General features: G+C 42.5%; 1 protein-coding gene across 19 annotated transcripts in view; it reads left to right on the forward strand.

Moving 5' to 3' along the window:
* The window catches only part of Osbpl6 (oxysterol binding protein-like 6), a 197,167-nt gene that overhangs the window by 97,935 nt on the left and 75,158 nt on the right, over positions 1–24,074 (forward strand). For 18 of the 19 annotated variants that reach the window (XM_017591693.3, XM_017591695.3, XM_039104857.2 and 15 more), the window contains one exon: positions 23,363–23,618. In XM_017591693.3, coding sequence (XP_017447182.1) covers positions 23,517–23,618 — 102 coding nt within the window. In that variant the 5' untranslated portion in view covers positions 23,363–23,516. Of the gene's footprint in view, positions 1–14,272; positions 14,510–23,362; positions 23,619–24,074 lie in introns of all 19 variants that reach the window. The other variant, NM_001107735.1, reaches the window with a different exon arrangement.

Here is a 24,074-nt window from a genome sequence, read left to right on the forward strand (position 1 = left end):
TAGCAGGACCAAGGGCTTCCCCTTCCACTGGTGCTCTTACTAGGAGATTCATTGCTACCTATGAGGTCAGAGAACAGGGTCAGTCCATGTATAGTCTTTGGGTAGTGGCTTAGTCCCTGGAAGCTCTGGTTGCTTGGCATTGTTGTTCATATGGGGTCTCAAGCCCCTTCAAGCTCTTCCAGTTCTTTCTCTGATTCCTTCAACGGGGGTCCTGTTCTCAGTTCAGTGGTTTAATGATGGCATTCGCCTATGTATTTGCTGTATTCTGGCTGTGTCTCTCAGGAGAGATCTACATCCAGTTCCTGTCGGCCTGCACTTCTTTGCTTCATCCATTTTGTCTAAATTGGTGGCTGTATATGTATGGGCTACCTGAGGGGCAGACTCTGAATGGGTGTTCCTTCTGCCTCTGTTCTAAACTTTGCCTCCCTATTCCCTGCCAAGGGTATTCTTGTTCCCCTTTTAAAGAAGGAGTGAAGCATTCGCATTTTGATCATCCATCTTGAGTTTCATGTGTTCTGTGCATCTAGGGTAATTCAAGCATTTGGGTTAATAGCCACTTATCAATGAATGCATACCATGTGTATTTTTCCGTGATTGGGTTACCTCACACAGGATGATATTTTCCAGTTCCCTCCATTTGCCTATGAATTTCATAAAGTCATTGTTTTTAATAGCTGATATTCCACTGTGTAGATGTACCACATTTTCTGTATCCATTCCTCTGTTGAAGGGCATCTGGGTTCTTTCCAGCTTCTGGCTATTATAAATAAGGCTGCTATGAACATAATGGAGCACCTGTCTTTGTTATATGTTGGGGCATCTTTTGGGTATATGCCCAAGAGAGGTATAGCTGGGTCCTCAGGTAGTTCAATGTCCAATTTTCTGAGGAACATCCAGACTGATTTCCAGAATGGTTGTACCAGTCTGCAATCCCACCAACAATGGAGGAGTGTTCCTCTTTCTTCACATCCTCGCCAGCATCTGCTGTCACCTGAGTTTTTGATCTTAGCCATTCTCACTGGTGTGAGGTGAAATCTCAGGGTTGTTTTGATTTGCATTTCCCTTATGACTAAAGATGTTGAACATTTCTTTAGGTGTTTCTCAGCCATTCGTCATTCCTCAGCTGTGAATTCTTTGTTTAGCTCTGAACCCCATTTTTAATAGGGTTATTTGTCTCCCTGCGGTCTAACTTCTTGAGTTCTTTGTATATTTTGGATATAAGGCCTCTATCTGTTGTAGGATTGGTAAAGATCTTTTCCCAATCTGTTGGTTGCCGTTTTGTCCTAACCACAGTGTCCTTTGCCTTACAGAAGCTTTGCAGTTTTATGAGATCCCATTTGTCGATTCTTGATCTTAGAGCATAAGCCATTGGTGTTTTGTTCAGGAGATTTTCTCCAGTGCCCATGTGTTCGAGATGCTTCCCCACTTTTTCTTCTATTAGTTTGAGTGTATCTGGTTTGATGTGGAGGTCCTTGATCCACTTGGACTTAAGCTTTGTACAGGGTGATAAGCATGAATCAATCTGCATTCTTCTACATGCTGACCTCCAGTTGAACCAGCACCATTTGCTGAAAATGCTATCTTTTTTCCACTGGATGGTTTTGGCTCCTTTGTCAAAAATCAAGTGACCATAGGTGTGTGGGTTCATTTCTGAGTCTTCAATTCTATTCCATTGGTCTATCTGTCTGTCTCTGTACCAATACCATGCAGTTTTTATCACTATTGCTCTGTAATACTGCTTGAGTTCAGGGATAATGACTCCCCCTGAAGTCCTTTTATTGTTGAGGATAGTTTTAGCTATCCTGGGTTTTTTGTTATTCCAGATGAATTTGCAAATTGTTCTGTCTAACTCTTTGAAGAATTGGATTGGTATTTTGATGGGGATTGCATTGAATCTGTAGATCGCTTTTGGTAAAATGGCCATTTTTGCTATATTAATCCTGCCAATCCATGAGCATGGGAGATCTTTCCATCTTCTGAGGTCTTCTTCAATTTCCTTCTTCAGAGGCTTCAAGTTCTTATTGTACAGATCTTTTACTTGCTTGGAGCCCATTTCTTAAGTCAGTGTGTCTACTAGAACTCGACTGCATGCATAAGCGAAATGCCTGCGGGTCCTCTTAACTATCAGGTTTAGATTTATGGAAATAAAGTACTTGGGTGTTTGTTTCCACATGTTGGCTGAACAACGACTTAACTATACAAGGAACAGACTCTGTAAGGGGAGACTCAGGCCTGGGGAGATGATTCAGTTGGTAAGGTAGGTGCTGTATAAGTAGAGGGACCTGGCTTCAGATACCCAGCAGTGCATGTAGAAACTGGCTCTTCACGTCTGGATCCTAGCGCTGGAGAGGCAGCGCCTGGGCAAGCAGTGATCTCTGGCTCAGTGAGAGGCCTGTCTCAAAAGGTTCACGTTTTTTAAACAGAGAAACCAAACTTAATTCATTTGATTAATTAGTCTCTTGACTTTTCTTTAGGGTATCCCCTCCCCCCTTTTTCAAGCCCTTCTCTTATTAAAGAAACTGAACTACCTGGACAATAGAATGTTCCAGGTACCGAGTTCAGCTGTTGGTGTTAACTTTTTACTCTGTAATCTAAATTTATTACAACTCGGACGTCAGATCTTGGTTGGATTCAGAGACTGGAGCTCTGCTTCTCCCATAGCATATTCCTCGGGTCACGCCTCCTGGGAGGTGCACAGTGCTGGGCTGACGCTGCAGCTTCAGGGAGAATATCCCAGTCTGCCAGTGTGATCAGGTTTTATCAACCTACAGATTTTACTTACCGAGATTTTTTTGCCTGAATACATCATTCCATTAGCACTGGTAAAAGTGGTGAGTCTTCCTTCCCACTTAGCATTTCTTCCATACCTACTTTTGGGATTCATTAACAAAACCCTTCTCTCCCTGGCTAATGGTTGCTGACCCTGAAGTAGTGTATTAAGAAACAACAGGATAGGGACTTCGATTTTTTCCCTTATAACTGACAATTTCAAAATTGCATCAGTTTCTTCCAAGGTAAGAAATGGATGATTCTTTTTTAACTAAAAAATGGTTTTTGGATTTTTTTGTTTTGTTTTGTTTTTGCATTTTTAGGGAGAGTTCTTTCTTTTCAAAAGCGTAATAGCAAATTAACGGATTTTTGGTATTGTTATATCGATATATATCAATACATATTTGATCTGTTGCAGTGCTTGCTGCTAGTCATGATGCTCCATTGATGATGCTTTGCTCTTTGGCGCCCTTCAGGTTGGCTCCCACGTGTATGGACGCAACCAGGAGCCTGTTACACCAAGCCACACTGAACTCTCTCATGCACAGCACGCTCAGCACAAACCCGTCCCAGCCCACAGCGAGTCCAGAGCATCCCGGAAACACACTTGATAGCTTAGCTTCCTTGGCTTTATTTTTTGTTGCACTCACAGGCTGCCTCAACTTCTCTTTGAGTGTGTGCACTCACCGTTCCTAGGAACCTTGGTTCTGTAGGTACAGAAAGGATTTTAGATACATTTTAAACACAATAGCTGAGCAGTGAGAGTCACCAGTGTTTGCAGTCCTTTTTATAGAACCCAGTTGTAAAAGTAACTTATTTGCCAGATGTAATTGTTGCTTCCCCCTCCCTCTCCAATAGAGGGATCAGAGGAGAGCCTTACCTAATCTGTGCTAATACTTAGGCTGAGCCCAGAGTGTTTCTTTCCCTATTCTAACCATCCCTAGGCCAAGGACTGAAAGTTTCTCGTCTCTGTACAACGAATCTTCCAAGCCGACGAATTCAATCTGACTTCTCTCAGCTTCTGACTGAATTTCTCTGCTTAGCCTCATGCTAGCTTTGGTAATCATTTCTAACCTGGCTTCTTCTCATTCTCTGGTTCATTCTGTCTTTGTATGTGTCTAGCTTGTTCTTCTGCAGTCTGTCTCTGTAAAACTGTCACGGTAAAACTGCCACATACAAACACAAACCACTCCACACATCTCCCTTCCCCTGTCCCCCCCCTCTCATAACCTCTTTTTCCTGTACTGTTCTTGTGTGAGTTGGACATGTCTGATCTCTGACTCATTCTGTCAAATTTTTCTCTGATTCATCACTTTGGCCAATAGCAAATGCATACATTAAAATTAAGAATTTGTATGGATTTTCTTGAGTGAGTATTGTGGAGTTTTAATACATTTTAATTATATATTTCTTTACATAGTATTTGGTTCAAAATAATATGAAATAATTCAGCTTATTTTTGTTATATAAAACAGTTACAAATTAATAATCTTAGCCTTAAGTGACTAATCATTGCTCTCCTTTTTTGTAGAGGAAAAAGTTTATTGTAAGGTTAGTTTTTTTTTTAACATTTGTTAGCATTATGAGTGCTTTCAAATTTATATATGGAGTCAGGAGATGAATTTTCCCTTCAATCCCCTTTTGGTGTTAATATTGAACCTGTTTTTGGCACTGAGAGTTATTCTATTAAATCTTTAGTTTGACAGAGAATTTTAGGTGTTTAAACTCATTGCATCCTAACCTGGGGATGTTCCAGGAGGGACAGCGGGCTCCTTGGACTCTTGGGATCAGCTTGTGCCATATTGGATGCATTTGTTAGTGTCCACTCGCCCTCATGGGTCAGCTCCAAGTGTAGCGGAGAATCATAAACTGTCCCACGTTCACCCCCTTGTTTGTTTTCAACTGATAAATCAATAATTTAGTTGGTTTTTCTGGAATGATTATCTCTCCTTCGGATCAGTCAGGTGATCAAGTGTTTTGATTCCTAGACACATTTTATCCCATTCGACGGTGGGAAAATACAAGGATTCACAGAAAACACAGGGAAAGTAGTTCTTGTTTCATGCTCTTTTCATTCTTTCTCCAACCTGGCAGTTCATTCCTTGACCTTTCGTCTCAGAGGCCGGCAGTGGGAGTGAGGAGAGGGGTCGATGCCTCATTCACCCACCGCCTTGTCATCGTTTAATTGGCCTTCTCATGTTCCCTTGTTCTGAATCACAGCAGTGTCTGATATTTGCGGATCTTTTTTAATACACTTTTTTACAGAGAATGATTCATGTTTTAATTATTCTAATTTGGAGCGTTATTTAAACTTTATATCATTTCTTGGCGTATCGAATGAGTAACCAGGAAATACTGTTCCAGTGAACCAACACAGAAGCACAGACTGACTGAAAGAGAGGGCGTTCAGTGCAGCCGTTCTAAGTGGCGCTCCTGTGAGCGATGACGCTGTGAATAACACACAGATTTCCTGCGGTTCCGCTGTGTACGACTGGTAACAGAAGGTTAGACTGTCAGAACTGCGAGTCATCTCAATGGATGCATCTTTTATTATGCATCCCCTAGTACACACACACACACATACACACACACACACACACACACACACACACACCACGATTAACTCATCCTTGTAAGCATCCATTCTTTCTTTCATTTTTACCCAAGATTCCTGAGTATTTGTTCAATGTCAACCAAGCACTGTTCTGGATCCGGAAGCTGTGACAGAAGCATCGAGAGGACAAAAATTGAAGCTACTGAGGGTAGATAGTAAGCTGGCGCCCAGGGGCGTAACCACTGAGTCAGGTGCTGTGGGGGAGGTGAAAACAGTACTGAGCTAGAACATGGCAGGTGCTGTGCCCATTCAGAGCTCGTGTTAGAACTGAGAACTAGACGGCACTTTGCTGACTAAATATTCATACTTCTGAAATTGGGAAGCGTGGTAGAGTTTTTACTTCGACAGTAACCTGCAGGCTTGGCGTTTGAGTTTATTTCAATTTCTGAAGACCTGGTGAAAGTTGGAGCGTATCCTGGGAAACAGGTATGTGGAATGTTCTGGAATGCTCTTGAAGCTTTCCTGCAAATCCAAAGTTGCTCCAAAATAAAACACTTAAAAAGAAAAATTCAAGCGAAGAAATGCCAAATTTTTATATCAAATCAAGTCGAGTGTACCTCAGGTTTACATACATGAAGAAGCCACATGTACACCGGAAGGTTGAGGAGAGGATGGTGGTGGATGTTGGGAACCTGTTATTATTGATTTCTAGATTTGGGTCCCATTGTTCGCTAGACAGAGTCTCTTTCCTTTTTTTAAAAAAAATATGATCTATTTACTGTTATTTTAAGTATGTGCGTCAATATATATATGTGTACATGTGTATATGTGTGTACTTATGTATGTCTACTATATGTATGCAGTGTCTGAGGTGATCTGGCTGCTGGGAATTGAATTCCATCAGGAAGTTGGGGGTTTTGCTCCCTTTTGCAGAGACATTTGTTTTGTTTTGTTTTTTGAGACAGAGTTTCTCTTTCTGGCTGCCCTGGAACTCTATATAGATCAAGATGGACTCCAAAGACTTACCTGCCTCTGCTTCCTGAGTGCTGGGATTTAAGGCGTGTGCCACCATACCCAGCTAGAGCATCCTTTTCTCAGCAATCTAAAAACTAGCCCCCCCTTTTTTCCAATTTCATTTTATTTTATTCACATAATTTAACAAGTACATTTTCAAATCTTTCCCATGAATATGATTCTTGTGGTTGTAAGAACTTGCTGCACCCCTAGATATAAAGTGTAAAGACGCCAACCCCATCAGGGCCAGCTCTGGTGTGCAGCCCAGGCAAGGTGCAGGGCTGTTCTCCAGAGAGCTGCAGCCTTTGGAGGGACTGGGCCAGCTCTCCTGCTTTCATGACCTCAAGGACAGCTCTTCTGTCTGCAGGAAATAATAATGAAGTCTTCAAGGAAAAAAAAAAAGAATTACCAGCTTTCACCTAGACATCATGGCCAAGATTTCCTGTTTTAATTTGTATTTTCCTTAATTTTTTTCCTGTTGTCTACACTGGGTTAGAATAAATGTATTGGTTTATTCCAGGAATATTCTTACCTCACAAATTTTTAAACTAATCAAAAAACAAACAGGTTTTGGAACTAAGCATCTTTGAACAGGTATATTTTCAGATGTTATTTCAAAGGAAGAGGTAAAGCAAGGGGAGCAGTGTTTATGTTCCATTCAAATAATAATGTATGGTTGGCAGTTTTTTTTTTAAATCAGTTCAATGTTGATTAGAAAAAATAGGTTTTCGTGTGTGTGTGTGTATGTATATATGTGTGTGGGGGGGGGAGAGAAAGAGAGAAAGAGAGAGAGAGAGAGAGAGAGAGAGAGAGAATATGAAGTCATTCTCTCCTTCCACCATGTATGTCAGAGGGCTCGAACTCAGATTGTCAGGCTTGGGCACAGGTGCTCTTACCCACTGAGGCTTCTCTCTGGTGTCCAGTTCATGTATTTTTCTAAGCACAGTTGTGGTATGTGTGTGTGTGTGTGTGTGTGTGTGTGTGTGTGTGTGTGTGTGTGTGTGTTTTATTTTTAAATACTATGTTGGAGGAGATAGAGAAATCTGATATTGGCAGGAAAAATTAAAACCGTAATCCGTTCCATAAGTGAATCACTCGCCGTCACTTGGCTGTGCCCCATCCTCAGAGTTTCTTATTCATGAGTCTGGATGAGCTGAGGAACTTGCATCGCTGGGGTGTGCTCGGGTATCCTATTTGTCCTGTGCTGCAGACGCTTTGTGGCAGGCCTACGTGCTGTTTCCCGAACTTTGGGGTTTGAAGGAAAGTAGCCCTTTCATCCCGATTCAGCATCAAATGACACTTCAAACTGTCCCTGAGCTGCTTCTGTCACTGTCTTGGTGACAGAATATCCTCATGGCCAAATTGTGCTCTTACCACTTTAAAACATGCGTTTCAATTTTTTAATTGATCAAATAAATAAAATATACTTCCAGCTCCTAAATTCTGTGGCTATTGTCTAGTCTTCTGGCTCCTAGGGGATTTTAACTTGAAGAAAAATTCATTCCCCTTCTGCACTGTCAAAGGAAACCTATAGATTTATTGTAATTTCCTTAAAACTCCAATGACAATTGTCTCAAAAATAGAAAAAGAAAACCCTAAGACTTAGGCAGAAGCACAGAGGACTTTGGATTGCAAAGATAATCCCTAGCTAAAACAAAACAAACCGAAATGAAAGGACGCAAGAGTTAGACTCACTGATTTTAAGCCAGATTACAGAGACGTAATAACAGAAATAGCATAGTCTTGGCACAAAGCAAGACACTTACATTAATAGAATAGGATAAAAGACTCGGAGTTGGGCCTACACAATAATAACCACCTATTTTTTTTCTTTTACAATGATGCCTTAAACAGATAGCCTCTCTGTGGTGTTAATGGCCCCCGTAGGCCCATGAATACTTGGTCTCCAATTGATGGAACTATTTGGGAAGGATTGGGATTTATGCCCACATTGGAGTTGGTGTGTCACTGGGGGCAGGGCCTCGAGGTTTTAAAATACTACACCATTTCTCGTTCCTGCCCCCTGGTGCTTTTGGATCAGATGTGAGCTCCCAGCTGCTATGCCAGCACCATCCTGCATCCCTGTTGTCTTGCTCCACACTATGATGGTTTGGGACTCACCCTCTGAAACTGTGAGCCCCAAATAAACTCTTTCCTTTTTAAATTGTCTTGATCATGGCACTTAATCACAGCGATAAAAAGGTAGCTGAGAGCTGTGTGAGCAAAAATGAGCTGGACCTATATCTTCCATCAAATATATAAATATCAATTCAGAATGAATCAGAGCTGACAGTTCTGTGAGGGGAAAAACACTTGAAGATGAAGGCCCAGGGAAGGTTTTCTTGGAAAGGATTACAGAAGATCAGGAAATAAAGCCAGGATGTGCATGGAATTAAAGCAGGGCTACACTAGTAAAGGAAATGGTCAATCAACAGAAGAGACAGCTTTCAGGATGGAAAATGCTACCTATACATTAGACAGAGGATGATTACATAGACTGAAAGAACTGAAAAACCAAACACTAAAAAATCCAAACAACCCAACCAATAAACGGGCCAATGAAACAACAGCTCTTAAGAGGTTAAGTACAGATGGCCAATAAATACATGGATGTTCAACAGCCTTAGCCATCAGGGAGATGCAAATTAGAACTCCTTTAAAATTCCATTTCAACCCAGTTAGAATGGCTGCCAGCCACAAAACAAACAGCAACAAATGCTGGCAAGATGTAGGCTCCCTTATAAACTACTGGTGGGAATGTGAGTTGTGCAGCCACTGTAGAGCTCAGTGTGAAGGTTCTTCCATAGAGTACAAGTAGGACTAACACATAACCAGCACACACCCAAAAGAATCTAAGGCCATGCTGTGAAGAGACACCATGACCAAGAAAGCACGTATAGAGGAAGACATTTAATTGGGTCTGGCTTCCTGTTTTAGAGGTTCAGCCCATGATCATCCATGCAGGAAACATGGCAGCATCCAGGCAGACATGGTGCTGGAGAAGGAGGTGAGAGTTCTCCATCTTGATCCATGGGCAGCAGAAGGGGACCGTGTTCCACACTGGGTGGGGCTTGAGCATGTATAAGACCTCAAACTCTGCCTCCGCAGTGACACACTTCTCCAACAGAAGCACACCTCTACTCCCAGTAAGGCTACTCCCTATGGGGCAAGCATTCAAACACATGAGTCTATGGGGGCACACCTATTCAAACCTCATAACTCACAGGCCCCTACATACCATGATTATTGTAGCAATCATGACAACTAAGTCATGGAATCAGCCCAGGTGTCTATCAGTAGATGAGCACGTAAGGAAAGTGAGGTCCACAGTGCAGTTATAGTCAGCCGTAAAGAAGAGTGAAATCATGCTTTCTTCTAGGAGCTAGCTTTGACTGGAGATCATCATTCTCACTGAAATAAATCAGATATGTGTGTGGGGGGATATATATATATTACTTGTAGGCTTAGGATTCCAGCAATTGCAGAGGCAGAGTGATCACAAGCCCACGACAGCCAGGGATGTATACTAAGATCCCATTTCAAATAACAAGGGCAACAACAAAAGAAGAACAAAGAATAAGAAGACAAATCTTCCATGTTTCCTCTCATTTGTAATTCCCTACAGTTCTTCATAGGTACCATTCATGAGCACGTATATACATCAGGCCTCACAAAGCGAATGCAGAAGGGAGGCTTGGCAGTGGAGAGAGTGAGCTGGGACTTTGAAAGTGGGCAACAGGAAGCGCATCAGTATCCCCAGGGCACATACCATACTGTAGGATGCCCAACACTGTGATGATTATACACCAATAAAAATAGTTTAAAACTTTTAAAAGCTCACTATTATTTGTAATTAGTTTCAAAATGAAGTCAATTCTCTATGTAGCTTGCCAGCGTCTCTGCGGCATCTGTGTAGAATATGCCTTTTAACTACTTCACTGCTTCTCTTTCCCACAAAATCTCTTCAGTTCAGCCAGGCACGGAGTTCTCTGGACTGCTCAGCATCGTCCTGGAGATGCAGGATCACATCCTGCCCCACTGGAAGAGGCAGGCAGGAGATTGAGCCTTTAGGATTTAGTTCGTTTGAATGATAGCTTACTATGGGGCCAGCATTGTGCCAACCTCATTCACACATAACCAAACTACCAGAGCTTCATTCTTTTCCTCTTTGGTGATATCTCAAGTTTTGATCATAAAATAACCTTTAAGGTTTTCGTTTTGTTTTGTTTGGGGGACATTTGTTTGTCTGGTTTGGTTTTTATGTTTCTGAGACAGTCTCATTAGATAGTCTCAGGCTCACTCAGTCACTACTGTAGCCTAGGCTAGTTTCAAACTAGCAACAGTTCTACCTCAGCCTCCCAAGTGCTAGGATTACAGGTGAGTACCATCAGACTCAGCTTAAAATAACCATAATTAATGTGGTATTTGATCGTTTTCTTGTCTTTTATTGATGTTTGGATCATATTTCTAATGCAAGTTGGGATTACTTTCATAATCCATGGGGTTTTTTTTAATGTAGAAATAAAACGGCAGTGCAAGATATATGGACAGTGTAGTGCCATGCAGACTGCACCCCACCATGAATAATTTCAGGAGTACCTCTAAAGCCTGAGTTGAGGGGATCACACAGTAGTAACTCAGCACTAAGTAGGCACAAAGGTTACCATTCCCTCAGTTAAATGAGTTCATGAGGCTGAGAGATGTGGGCCCTTGTAGTAGACCTCATATGCCAGCCCTATATCCCTGACCAAACAGTAGAGAACGGTAATCAAAAACGAACATTCATGCTGGCTCCCCAACTTAGCACTGGAGACGCCATGACATGTGCATAACAATCAGCACAAATCTTGTCATTCTAGAAGGGTGGCAGTTTCTCAAAATCCTGACCATGAAATGTCTGTGATTAAGCAAGATGACGGGCAGCAAATTAGCAGGTGGCAGGTGCCAGAGTTCCATTCAGCCGGGCTAATCTATCAGCCTGATGCTGTCATGTGTTCCTGGTTCCTCGTGGGTAGCTCAGCACGAGAAAGGATAAAACCTAATAATGCCCTGAGGCCCCTTGGGTTCCATTAGTAGCCTGGCAGCTCTTTTTTTAGGAGTTTTCTCTTGGGAAGGTTGAACTCTGTAGTCTTTTTTCTCCAATGACTTCTGAAAAGATATGGAACTGGAGTTGTAATTCAGTTGAACCGTTTCAAGCCATCTTCAAGATGATGCAGTAATATGGAGGAATTGACGTGAGAGTGGTTATCTGCAGACAGCTTGTGTGCACAGTCAACTGTGCTTAATGGGTTTAATGGAGGAGCTGGAATCCAACTGACGTACGTGATAAGCTCAGTGCACATCCTGGGTGGTGTTCGTGGCTCATGACGTACAGCCACGGTGACAAAAGTCATATTGCCTCTTCCCTCAGGGGCCAGATAAACAGAGAGCAGAACATTCGTGGGGACATGTGGAAATGGGGACAGGACGCAGGCAAGTCTAATAGGAAAGATTGCATGATGACAAAACCTGGCTACAAAACTGTGTAAAATAGTACCTGTGTGGTACAAGGGAGCGTAGCTGATATTTCATGTGTGTGAGGGGGGTGATAATCCCACACACACATCACATCACATGTAATTTACAAATTCTAAGTGTGCCATGTTGTGGCACTGAGTGAATTCACACTCACCATCCATCCCCAAACTGTTCTCATTTTCAAAATTAGAATTAGAGACTCAGCCCAGTAAGCATTAGCTCTGTTTTCCGTGTTCTGAAAAGCCCAGTAACCGCCACACCTGGTTTCTCTCTCACTGGGATGACTCTGAATCTCTGGTAGCAATGGGATCATGCAGCATCTGCCCTGTTGGCTATGGCATGTTTCATGTAGCATGATGACTTCTGGGCTCATTCTCCATTGTGACAACTGTTCTTGGTTGTCAATTTGACTATATCTGCAAGGAACTACAACTTGGATATGGAGGGCAAACCTGGGAGAGATTTTCTGCTTGACTTGAAGTGGGTGAATCCGCTTCTAGTTCAGACTTTTGAGGTAGGAAGACACACATCATTGATCTGGATCTTGAGATGAAGCGGGGTTTGGGGAGAGAGGCACAGCCCTTTAATTCTGATCTTGAGGAGGGAAGACACACGCCTTTAATCCAAATCTCCAGGCACACCCTCTGATGAAATTCTAAGGACATAGAAGATGTCCTTTTGCTCTTTGCCTGCTTGCACTCCACTTGCTAGCACATCCATTCCTTCACTGGCATTGAGGCCTACTTCTTTGGAATTCCAGTGTTTACAGAAGACCAACTGAGACTCCTAGCCTATGGGCCTGAGCAATGATTAGAATCTTGGACTTTGTGAGAGAGAGAGAGAGAGAGAGAGAGAGAGAGAGAGAGAGAGAGAGAGAGAGACAGACAGAGAGACAGAGAGACAGAGAGACAGAGACAGAGACAGAGACAGAGAGAGATTCATTTCAAAAGTTCTATGACTCTATAGAGAGCACTTACTAATACATCAATGTTGTCATGTGTGATGGTTTGTATATGCTTGGGCCAGGGAGTGGCACTATTAGGAGGTGTGGCCTTGTTGGACTAGGTGTGTCACTGTGGGTATGGGCTTTAATACTATAGTCCTAGCTACCTAGAAATCTTCCACTAGCAGCCTTCAGATGAAAATGTAGACCTCTCAGCAACTCCTGCACCATGCCTGCCTGGATGCTGCCATGCTCACACCTTGATGATAATGGACTGAACCTCTGAATCTGTAACCCAACCCCAATTAAATGTCTTTATAAGAGTTGCCTTGGTCATGGTGTCTGCTCACAGCAGTAAAACCCTAACTAAGACATTTCATGTGTTAGAATTTCCTTTCTCTTTAAGGCTAAGTATATTCCATTCTATGAACACCTCATACTTTCTTTGTCTATGCCTGTGTCAGTGGATATTAAGGTTGTTTCTACATTTTGAGATTTGTGACACTGGATATGAGTGTGCAGTGTGTTGCAGCCATCAGTTCTTGTGTGTGTGTGTGGGGGGGTCCCTTACCTACAAATCAAACTATTCATGTGGTAACAGTGCTTAACAACGTTTAAGGAATAGCTGAACCATTTGATTTCTACAGCAGCTATGCCATTTTTATTTCTGTCAGCAGGATGCAAGGGATACTCAAGAGAGATTCATAACTTTAGTCCCACCAGCAACCCTCAGCTCCAAGTGGAGAACGGTTGTTTTGACGGAAAATTCCTTCAGAAAATAGGACACCTTCAAGGCCACCTGCTGCTTGAGTAAGAATTCATACAAACTTGACAAGAATTTATGAATTTTAAGGTTTCAGAGTAGAGGGGAACGTTTTTGTTTCCTGTTTTTGCCTGATCCCATCATCGGGAACTGTTTCTCAGAATTCTTTTTCCTGTTGAAATGCATACTGTGGCATTGTTCAGTTTTCCCTCTTAACGCGCTAGCAAAGGTCAAAAGCCAGTGATGAATGAAAAGTGACAGACCAACCTTGAAAATTAGTGACCAGGGGATGGTAACAAAGTGGCCCAAGTCAGAGGGCCTGTGGTCCATGTGCCAAGCAGAGTCATTATCCTGTGATGCCATTATGTTAAATACAACATGGTTTCTGTTCTCAAGGTTTTCTCTGCTTAAACAGATAGCAGTCGGTATTCGTCAGGGTTCTCTAAAGTCACAGAGCTTTTGGAATGCCTCTCTATATTAAAGGAACTTACTGTAATGATTTACAGTCTGCAGTCTGCAACTAACCCAACAGCGGGCAGCTGTGAATGGGAAGTCCAAGAATCTAGCAGTTGCTCAGTGCACGAGGCTGGTTGTTTCAGCTGCTCTTCTGCAGTAGCTGGGATCCTGAGGTAGGTTCCAACAGATGCACTGGCAAGTAAGTGCAAGCAGGCGGAGAAGAGTGAGTCTTCCTTCTTCCGATGTCCTTACCTAGGCCTCCTGTAGAAGGTGTGGCTGAGATTAAAGGTGTGTGCCTCATGCCTGGATCTGGAACTTGCTCTGTCCCAGGCTGGCCTGGAATTCAGAGATTGCTTGCCTCAGTCTCATGAGACTAAAGGCATCTATTACCTTGCCTAGACCTGAGGTTTTCATGGTCACATGCCTCAAGATCTAGATCAACAGCATGTCCCAGGTCAGAAGCGTGTGTCTTGGAGCCTCAGGATCATCATAAGTGTGCCCTCCATTTCTGAATTGTAGTGCAGTACAGATGTAAGCAAGGCGACAACCAGGAAAAGCCCTCAAACAGTCCTTTCAAAAAGGTGAGTTCCTGTAGAGGCTCTAATAGCAAGCAGATGGACACCAGAACTGAGCATTCACAGACTTTCTAGGCCCGGGTTTCCTCATTTACACATTAAAAGTGCAGTGTTCCTCCCAGAGAGAAGAAGGTGTTGGGCAGTCACCTCACGCGTGGTCAGAGCCTGCCACTCCCTTCACTGCCTTTCCCTTGATGTGACAGAGAAAACTCATGGAAGGAGGTGGTCTTCTCTTTTAAAGTTTCTGACCTCAATTTTTTTTTCTTTAATATTATTCAGTTGCTTCAAGCATGGGATCTGGGTATGTTTTCTTGGGTTTTGTTCTTTTGTTGTTTTGTTTTTGAGACAACAGAGTCTCTCTGTATACCCCAGACTGTCCTGGAACATGCTCACTTTGTACACCAGGGTGGCCTTGAACTCACTGACTCCCAATGCTGGAATTCAGGGCATGGGCCAACAATGCCCAGCCTCTTTTGTTGTTTGGAGACAAGGCTGACCAGGAACTCACTATGTAAACTATGCTGGCCTCAAGCTCAGGGACATCTGCCTGCTTTTGCCTCCCAAGTGCTGGGCTTAAAGGTGTGCATCATCACACCTGCCTGTTCTCTGCTTTATCTTGAGATAAGTTGCCTTGTAGCCCAGTCTAGCCTCAAACCTGCAAATCTCTGAATGTTTCAATTGCTACTGTGCTCAGCCCCAGGAAAAACTTTCTTTGTGTTATTTTTAACTCACTGAGAAATGTTTAAAAGGCAATGTATGCTTTGTTGATTATAAAACGTATAGCCATCTAGAGAAGGATTGTCTGGGGGAAGGGTCTCAGAGGTGGTTTAAAGTAAGAAGTCCTTCTGAATTCTCTCCATCCTAGTACTAAGATCCTGCTTAGCTTCTGAGATCAGGGGAGACTGGGTACATCCAGGGTGGCATAGTCATAGATGCCTCTGCGTCTTCCTGACAATTATTTGAATTGTCACAAATTTCACCTCAAGTAGAAAAATTAAATTAGATTGAAAAGAAAATACAATGATTAGATTTAGGGCCATTGGCCCAGTTAATAATGCATTAGTTCAAATTACAGTTTTCAGATAAATACAACACACTGTAACTTCCCAGAGACTTGTTATTAGAAAACGACAGATTTAAGATAGTGTTCAGAGACATCCACACGAACAATCACAAAGGAATAATTAGGACAACGACCATGTAGATCTTTGGGGGCTGACAGTGCTTAGAAGGACTAGAAGCTATGTAGGTGTGCCGGCACACGATGAATCCCAGCACACAGAGACTTCTGCAGGAGGCTCCGGAGTTCCAGGCTAGCCTGGGCTACAAAATGAGACCCTATCTGAAAGCCCCAAACCAAACCATAACAACCAAACGGAGAGGCAATGTAAGATAAGGGAAATAAGGGAAGAGAAAGCCTTTGTTCTTTAGCCTTTTACTTCAGGGAAGCCATTCATAGAGTGGAGCGAGGAATTCGTTTCCTTACTGGGTCAGATCTGTTTGGTTATTTATGTTACTTCCTTTGGGAAATCTTCCATTCTCTGTCTACTTTGTTATCATTTTTACCTTATTGATTTGCAGGAACTTTTTAGGTATTACATACACTAAACCTTTGTCAAATTAATATTTTTTTCTAATCGGCTTTACCCTGCCTTAGATCATTTAGTTCCCAAATAAAAGACACAGAACCTTCATATTTATAATAATTCTTTTTTTGTTTTTTTTTCATCTTTATTAACTTGAGTATTTCTTATTTACATTTCAATTGTTATTCCCCTTCCCGGTTTCTGGGCCAACATCCCCCTAACCCCTCCCCCACTCCTTCTATATGAGTGCTCCCCTCCCCATCCTCCCCCCATTTCCGCCCTCCCCCCAACAATCACGTTCACTGGGGGTTCAGTCTTGGCAGGACCAAGGGCTTCCCCTTCCACTGGTATACTAGGCTTATAATAATTCTTACAGGCACTAGTGCTAGGCAGATACCAACCCAGTAGGCTGTTCTGTCCACTTTCCTGTCGGTAATACCGAGATATCACTTGCCACGTTCAGCCTGGGCTGCTCCTACTCCAGCTGGCCAGCTCCCATGACCCTGCTGTCAGGATCCACCTTCTCCATGGCAACTTCTTCCTTCTTCCTGCTCTCTCCTCGAAGTCTCTGCCTCAGACCCCCAAGCCTGGGCACCAAAGTTCTGCCTACCTCTCATCGCCCATTTTTATGAACCAATGTTTTTAAATTATGGAACAATCTTTGCATTTAAAAAGCTGGCATATGTGAGAATTCACTCATCCTGGGTCAACTAGACCTTGGGATACAGAAGTGAACATTACATAGCAAACAGACCAAATCTCGACATGGGGGGAGGGGTTCAACTACCATTATTAATAAGTTAGTTTTCTACTCCAGCGTGATTCATGTTTATCTAAAGCTTTTTTCCTAACGTTCTTATGGGATTTATTTTACCTTTAAAAGTTTAAGGCTCTCACAGTATATTTGGCTCGAAGCAAGACATTCAGCTTTTTTTTTTTTTATGATAGCTTGATAGCTCGTTGAAAATAGTATTCTCGCTGATTTTTTTTGTTGGGGGTTAGAAGAATCTTAGCTTTATTCCACTGCTCTGCCTGCATGCCCTGAGCTGCTTACTAGTTTGGATGTGTGGCTAACTACAGTTTTTCTTATTCTTTAGAATAATTTTCTTCCTTTGTCTTACATGTTAGCTTTTGCACTTGGACTTTAGAATATTCCCATTATGATTCTGGAAGGTTTATATTAAGGTGTATCAACGTGTGGCCAACCAAGGGTTTTATAGCGAAATCCAAATGTAAAAATCCAGATTCTTGCTCTGATCTTCTTCGCTTCCGCCCGCTTTATTCTTTCCCAGCTTTCCAAATTTGAAAGCCCAGAGCTGAGAATGCAGCTCAGAACAGAGCGCTTGCCTGGTGTGTGCAAAGCCCCGTATTCCGTTCCCAGCTCCTGCACCCCCATAGCAAACACAAATATGAAGGCTGCACACAGCACCTGGCTGAGGTGTCCCGGAACGCATCCCTCACTTTCCTTCCGAGCACACACTCGAGTTGACTGTGTGGCAGCGGACACACCTGTGGTCCGTGTGCGGCACTCTTTGCAGGCTGCAGCCACAGCCGGCTGTCTCGTACCTTCTGGTCTCGCTTGAATTGTTCATACAAAGAGGAGTGTGCGAAGGGTTGGGGATTTAGCTCAGTGGTAGAGCGCTTGCCTAGGAAGCGCAAGGCCCTGGGTTCGGTCCCCAGCTCTGAAAAAAAGAACCAAAAAAAAAAAAAAAAAAAAAGAGGAGTGTGCGAGCATTGCCTCGTGCTGGTGCTGAGGTCATTAACTGAGTGTTTGTACAGCAGTCAGAACAAAGCTGAGACATGGAAAATGCATAGTGGTCATGGCCACTTCTGGGAATCCGTATGTGTACTCGAGAGAGGTCCTATATAAATGTATGGCTTTTCATGGCCTTCTGAATTGTCTTGTTTGGGGAAACTTTGGTTTTGAGACCGGATCTAATTTCAGCCTAGGATGACCTGAAACTCATTGTATGGCTCAGATGACCTCAAACTCATGGCAATTCTCCTGCCTCTTGAGTATTTGGAGTACAGGTGTGTGCCACCATTCCATGCTTTGAATTCCATCTTTTAACCACACACACAGCTTCTCCCTACCCCAGCAATACTAAGGACTGAACCTTGGGCCCCATGCCTGCTTGACAAGCACTCTACCTCTGAATTGCAGTCTCAGCCCTTGAATTCAGTGTTTACACAGAGAATGCTCCTTAATTTCCAGCATTGCATGCTTTGGGTTTCTTTCTGTGTGTGTCAGTGGGTGTGTACTATGTGTGTGTCCATGGAAGCCATCAGCAGATGGGTGAGTGTGTACTGTGTGTGTGCTGATGGAAGCCAACAGTGTGTGTGTGTGTGTGTGTGTGTGTGTGTGTGTATGTGTACTTACTATGTGTGTGCCCCTTGAGGCCATCAGTGTGTGTGTGTGTGTGTGTGTGTGTGTGTGCACCAATGGTGGCCAGAGGTCAGTGTTAAGCTGTCTTCCTCTGTGACTTCTATGTCTTATTTTGAAACAAGGTCTCTCACTGAACTGGAAGCTCACAGTCACACTCTAGAGTGGACCACTAAACCCCAAGTAATTCCTGCCTCTGCCCTCTGGCACTGGGATTGCACAGCATACCTGCCTTCTGTGTGGGTAGATCCTGCTGCCTGCACAGCAGATGTCTGAACCGCTGAGCATGCTCCCCGGCCCTGTTTGAGCATTTCAGATGGACAGTTATGCCACGCACTGGCAAGCACGTTAAGCAGGCAAACTCCAACATCAGTGTTGATGTCAACGAGAACAGTTTCACGATTTGCTGTTAAGCCTGCGCTGGATTGGTCGGCGTGTGGGGGTTTGTTTTGTTTATGTGTTTTTACAGAAATACCACCAACTTCTAAGGACATAGCCTTACATTTCCTAGCAGCTTTCAATATTGGTAATGGATTCTAGATGAATGGACTTTGAGTCTACTAGGAGGGTTCTAGAATATTTTATTCTGACTTATTAGTCTTATTAATAAGCTTGTTATAAACTGTAACCATGGTTTCTCGGGTCTGTTTGTCGCTTTATTCGTTTATTTTATCTGCCTGTAGCTCTCTCTCCTTGTTATCGGTTAGTCAGCACCCTTTTGTTAATTTAAAGAAACGACCCCTGACTTGTTAATTGAATTATTTAAGAATACTCAGTTATGTATTCATTCTCTGGATATCTCTTCTAATTTTGTAAGCTTACAAGTGCAGGGCATTTGCTTTTATCCGATCACGTTTAGTTGTGTGAATGGCTAAGGCCGTACGCAGGGAAGTCACGCCACCATATGGACAGATGGAGGAGGCCGGGGGTAGAGGGCAGGGGTGAGTGCTGTGGGTTCTGACTTTTATGTTTCCAGTAATCTTTAGCATCATCTCTCTTTTTCTTCAACATGAGAGGTGCTTAGAAAAGTGTGCTTTCAGAGCCCGTTCTCGCTCTTACACTGTGATTAATTTTTAATTTATTGAATTGCTTCCCATGGTGCTATCTAAATTCAGTAATTTCATTGGGGTCTTGTTTTTGAGTTATTTTTCTACCTTGTTTTCCTGTTAAAGTGTGATCAAATTTTCATGTCTGGAAACATTTTGGAGATCATTCAGCCACTGCTCAGGTCGTTGTTATCTGTAGATCTGGATGAATTCGCTCCTGCTCACCCCTTTATCTCCTGGACCTTTTGTTTGCAGGAGGATTTCTTCAATTTTGTTTCTTTTTTCCTTCCTTCCTTCCTTCCTCCCTTCCTTCCTTTCTTTCTTCTTTCCTTCCTTCCTTCCTTCCTGCATCCCCCTAACTTTTTTTTCATCCTGTATATTTCTTTTTTTGGTAACCAATTCTAACATCTTTTCTTTTTTTCTTTTATTGGAAATATTTATTTCCTCAGATAATATATAAACTGACTATGGTTTCTACTAGTTTCTCCCCATCTCTTCTCCCATCTGGGTCCATCCCCTTTCTGTCTCATTAGACAACAATGGACTGCTAAGGGATAACAGTAGAATATAACAGGATAAAGAGTATTTGCTGAAGAACCATGCTGCATTACATTACATCCTTTTAATTAATTTAATACATTACATCCTTTTAATTACCAAATTCCAGTCCTGATGCCATAGCTTCAAGGTCTTAAACTATATCCCGTTGTCCCCAAACCTTAGCTCTGTCAAAGATGCTGCTCTTCTTAAGTTTTGTGAAAAGACTTGTGTTCTTCTGCAGTTCCCTCCTTTTATTTTAAATAAACTTTCTATTTTCTTTATGTATATTGATTAATTTTTCAAAGATGTTTGAGACGTACACAAGAGAGAGAGAGAGAGAGAGAGAGGGACTTTGATTTTGTTTTCTTTGTATGTGTCCTGATCTTTGCCAATAGATTATTTGTGTCAATTATATTTGGTTCACACTCAGATTTGCCTTTTCAAATTCATCCTGCTGGAATTTTGTTTGGTCCAATCCTCTGCTGGTTTTGAACTGACTCCACTTCAACAACTAAGGATAACCCTTGTTAATATTTTTTTTATTCTATTTTAACCAAACAATGATAGGAACACTCAGTAGTATGCTGCTTTAAATCAATAATATATCATCTAAGCGTTTCATATTTTTCTTTATATTTATAATGAAATTATTCAGGTCAGAGTTTCTTCATCTCTCTCAGGGAGCTGATTTCACATAGCACGCACCTGAGGAGGGCCATTTGACTTCCTTTGAACAAGGCATTTGAGTGGCACTGACTGTCATCTCTCTTATCTGCAACTCTGTTAGGCTTCTGTCATGGGGTCTGCTGCTCTGTCGGGCACAGTGCAGGGATTCTGAGTAACTGTATTCCCAGCCTGAAGGATGTGTGGATCAGCAGGCAAGGAGCCCAATGCTTACTCACACAGCAGCAGTGAGCTCAGGCTAAGTCCTTTCCTTTCAAATGCTTTTTTGGTCACATATAATTTGTGATGCCTATGAACAAGTTCTGCAGGTTTCCCTGATTTGGTCCTTGAGTCATAAATTATATAAATCTGAATTGTTTATCCCTCGGTGTAAATACATGCAAAAGCCACAGCACTTTATAATGCTTTCCCTCCTACGTATATGGGGGGAAAATGGGAGAAAGATGAGGGTTTCTGCTCTCATATTACTGTTATTTTCAGTTATAGTGGGTTTTTTTTTTTTGCTGAATATAATAATTGTGTTGGTGATGCCTTTAAAGTGTAAGATCTTGGGTTTATACCACTGTTTAGGCAGTTTCTGAAAATGTGCTTCACTGGAAATGAAATAAATCATTCTTAGGTCGTAGTAAATTCTACACTTCAGGAATAAAGAACAGAATTTAAAATTCCTTTTGCAATGCATTAAAAATAGAGGAGCTACTCAAACCTTTGACTGATGCCTGGTCAGAATGAGATGTAAAAACCATTTGAAATTGATACTGGATACTTGAAATGCTTTTGTTGGGGGCCAGTTTCTGCCCAAGTGAAACATTCCTTCCTGATAGAGGTTCCTTAAGATCCATGAAGTAAATAAAACTTACAGGTCTCAGGAAGTTCCTGCAGCTTACAAGATTCACCAGGCCCTTCCTCAAGGTTATGTCAGCGGTAACCTTCGTGAGGAGAGGAGAGTCCCATCAGCCAAGATGCCTGCAAGCTGTACAGGGTGCTGGAGGGATCTAGTTTTCATGAACGTCATCCATGCTAGGATGGGCTTTTCGGGGGTGCAGTTGCTTTGGGTTGGTCATTTGCCTTTATGTAACTCCTCACCCATACTCCTGCCAGTAACCCCAGTAAACTCAGTTTACTTTTGATCTATCATCAGTTCCTTATCTGAGGTGAGTTGTTCAGATAAACCTTGAAAAGTCCCACAACAGCTTTTGTTTAAAAACAAAAGAGATTCCAGACTTATAGATATCAACAATAACCTCATAATCTGATCTTGGGATGCATTTAATTATTCATCCCTTGGCTTTCTTTTTCTTGAATATTTGCATTCATAATACAGTCAGACTGAGCATGGGCCCTTTCGTTGCAAAAAGTTATCCTGGAAATGCCATGTTAAATTAAAATAAGATATTAGCAATAGTATTAATGAAGACAGACAGATATGTAGATAAGTAGGTAGGTAGATGATAAATAATAGATGGATGGATAGATGGATGGATGGGAACAGAAGAAGAAAGAAAAGGAGGGAACAGGAGAGGTGGGGAAGGAAGGAGGGAGGAGGTATGTCAGAGACTAACGGAGGGCCTGAAACTTGGATTGAATTTACTTCTGAGTGGATAATGGTTTAATAAGTTGGGCCTTTCAGCCTCGTCCCCTGGGGCCCTTGAACACATCACAGAGCTGCCATTCTTTTGGCTCAAGTGTTAGCATCTACTTGTAAAAAATCTTGGAATGGAAAACAAAGTACTTTGAATCAAGGATCTAAATAGCCTTCTCACTTTCCTGCTTCCAGGCTCCAGGGATTGGCTTCAGGGTCTTCATTCACACTTATTAGATTGCCTTCCTTGAACAGATTAGAAGATCATCTTGTCAGATGCTGGCTTCTTTAACTGCCTTTTGCCAGTCAAAGATGAAACCTCACGTTGAACAAAAGAGCTTTTGGCTCTTTGAATTCGTGATTTACAAAGGCTAATTTTGCTCTGAGACTTAGTCTTACAATTTGGATGCTAAGCAAGAAATTTAAAATTCTAAGAAAGCATTACAAATTTCAGTCATCAGAATACCCAGGTTTGCAGGTTCATAAAAGAAATAATTCTCTTAATTGTTGAGATTGTTCTCTTTGAGCTAATAATTAATCAACTAAATTAATCTGGGTTCAGATTGAACCCAGAACCTTGCTCCTCCTTGACATGGGCTCTACCACTGAGCTACCTGCCCCGCCCCAGGGATTGCTCTTTGATTATTGTCTGTAAATAGGTGATCACTAAAATTCTAGTGAACACATTCAGGTTCATGCGATTTGTTGGCATAATCTTAGAAATTCAATGCCTGTGGGCATCTACCAAATTCCGTACACACACAGAAATTTCAGAATCCATGTGCGAATCATCCTAAGGATCTGTACCACCACCAATCACAGCTTGCGTCTCCAGCCCAGAGGTCTCAGAGCCCCAGACCTGCACTCCTAAGTGTGCCTTCTTCCCTCCGTTAATGCAGATTAATCCCCCCTAATACGGCGATTGCTTTTTCTGTTTGCTTTGTTTATAGGAAGTTTGGACACATCATCAGTGGCCAGAGCTTTCCGAGTCTCGTCCGATCCGAGGGAGATGGACTGAAGCCACAGACTGTCTGGTTCTTTGTCTGGGAGTTGGAAGGAGGATTGGGATGGTCTCACGTGCACATCCCTAGACTAATTGCAACCATGAGTTCAGACGAGAAGGGCATATCCCCTGCTCATAAAACATCCACTCCGACCCACAGAAGTGCCTTGTCGTCAACATCTTCTCAGAGGGAAAGCAGACAGGTAGGAGAAGGTTTTAGTGCTTTTTTTTAAATCGTTTTCTGCCAACAGAGCCCCGTTTGGATGGCGTGGATGGCTGAGCCTGAAGGTTTGCTGTGAAGTGCTTGTGCCACAGGTCACTCCCTTATTTTGTGTAGCTATGCTTGATAGTGAGAAGCTGTTACACTGGCTTCTCTGTCTTGTTTTGTTCTGGGTTTTGTCGTTGTTGTTGTTGTTGTTTTGGATTTTCTGGGGGGAAGGAAGAAGGGATGGACTTTGGGAGTGCAGACCATAGCATGGAGCAGGGTTTCTCCAGGAAGCCTGGTGACCTCCTCACTGTGGGCACCTGGCTGTGGAGCCAGCATCAAGACCATCAAGACTGTGATGTTCAGGTCTCTCTTCTTCATGGACGTGCAAAAGGACCCCAGGACCATCAGGAGACTTTCTGTAAGACTGACAGTGCTCTACAAGCCCTAACAC

This window comes from Rattus norvegicus, chromosome 3 (genome assembly GCF_036323735.1).
Source record: "Rattus norvegicus strain BN/NHsdMcwi chromosome 3, GRCr8, whole genome shotgun sequence".
NCBI classification, from domain to species: Eukaryota; Metazoa; Chordata; class Mammalia; order Rodentia; family Muridae; genus Rattus; species Rattus norvegicus.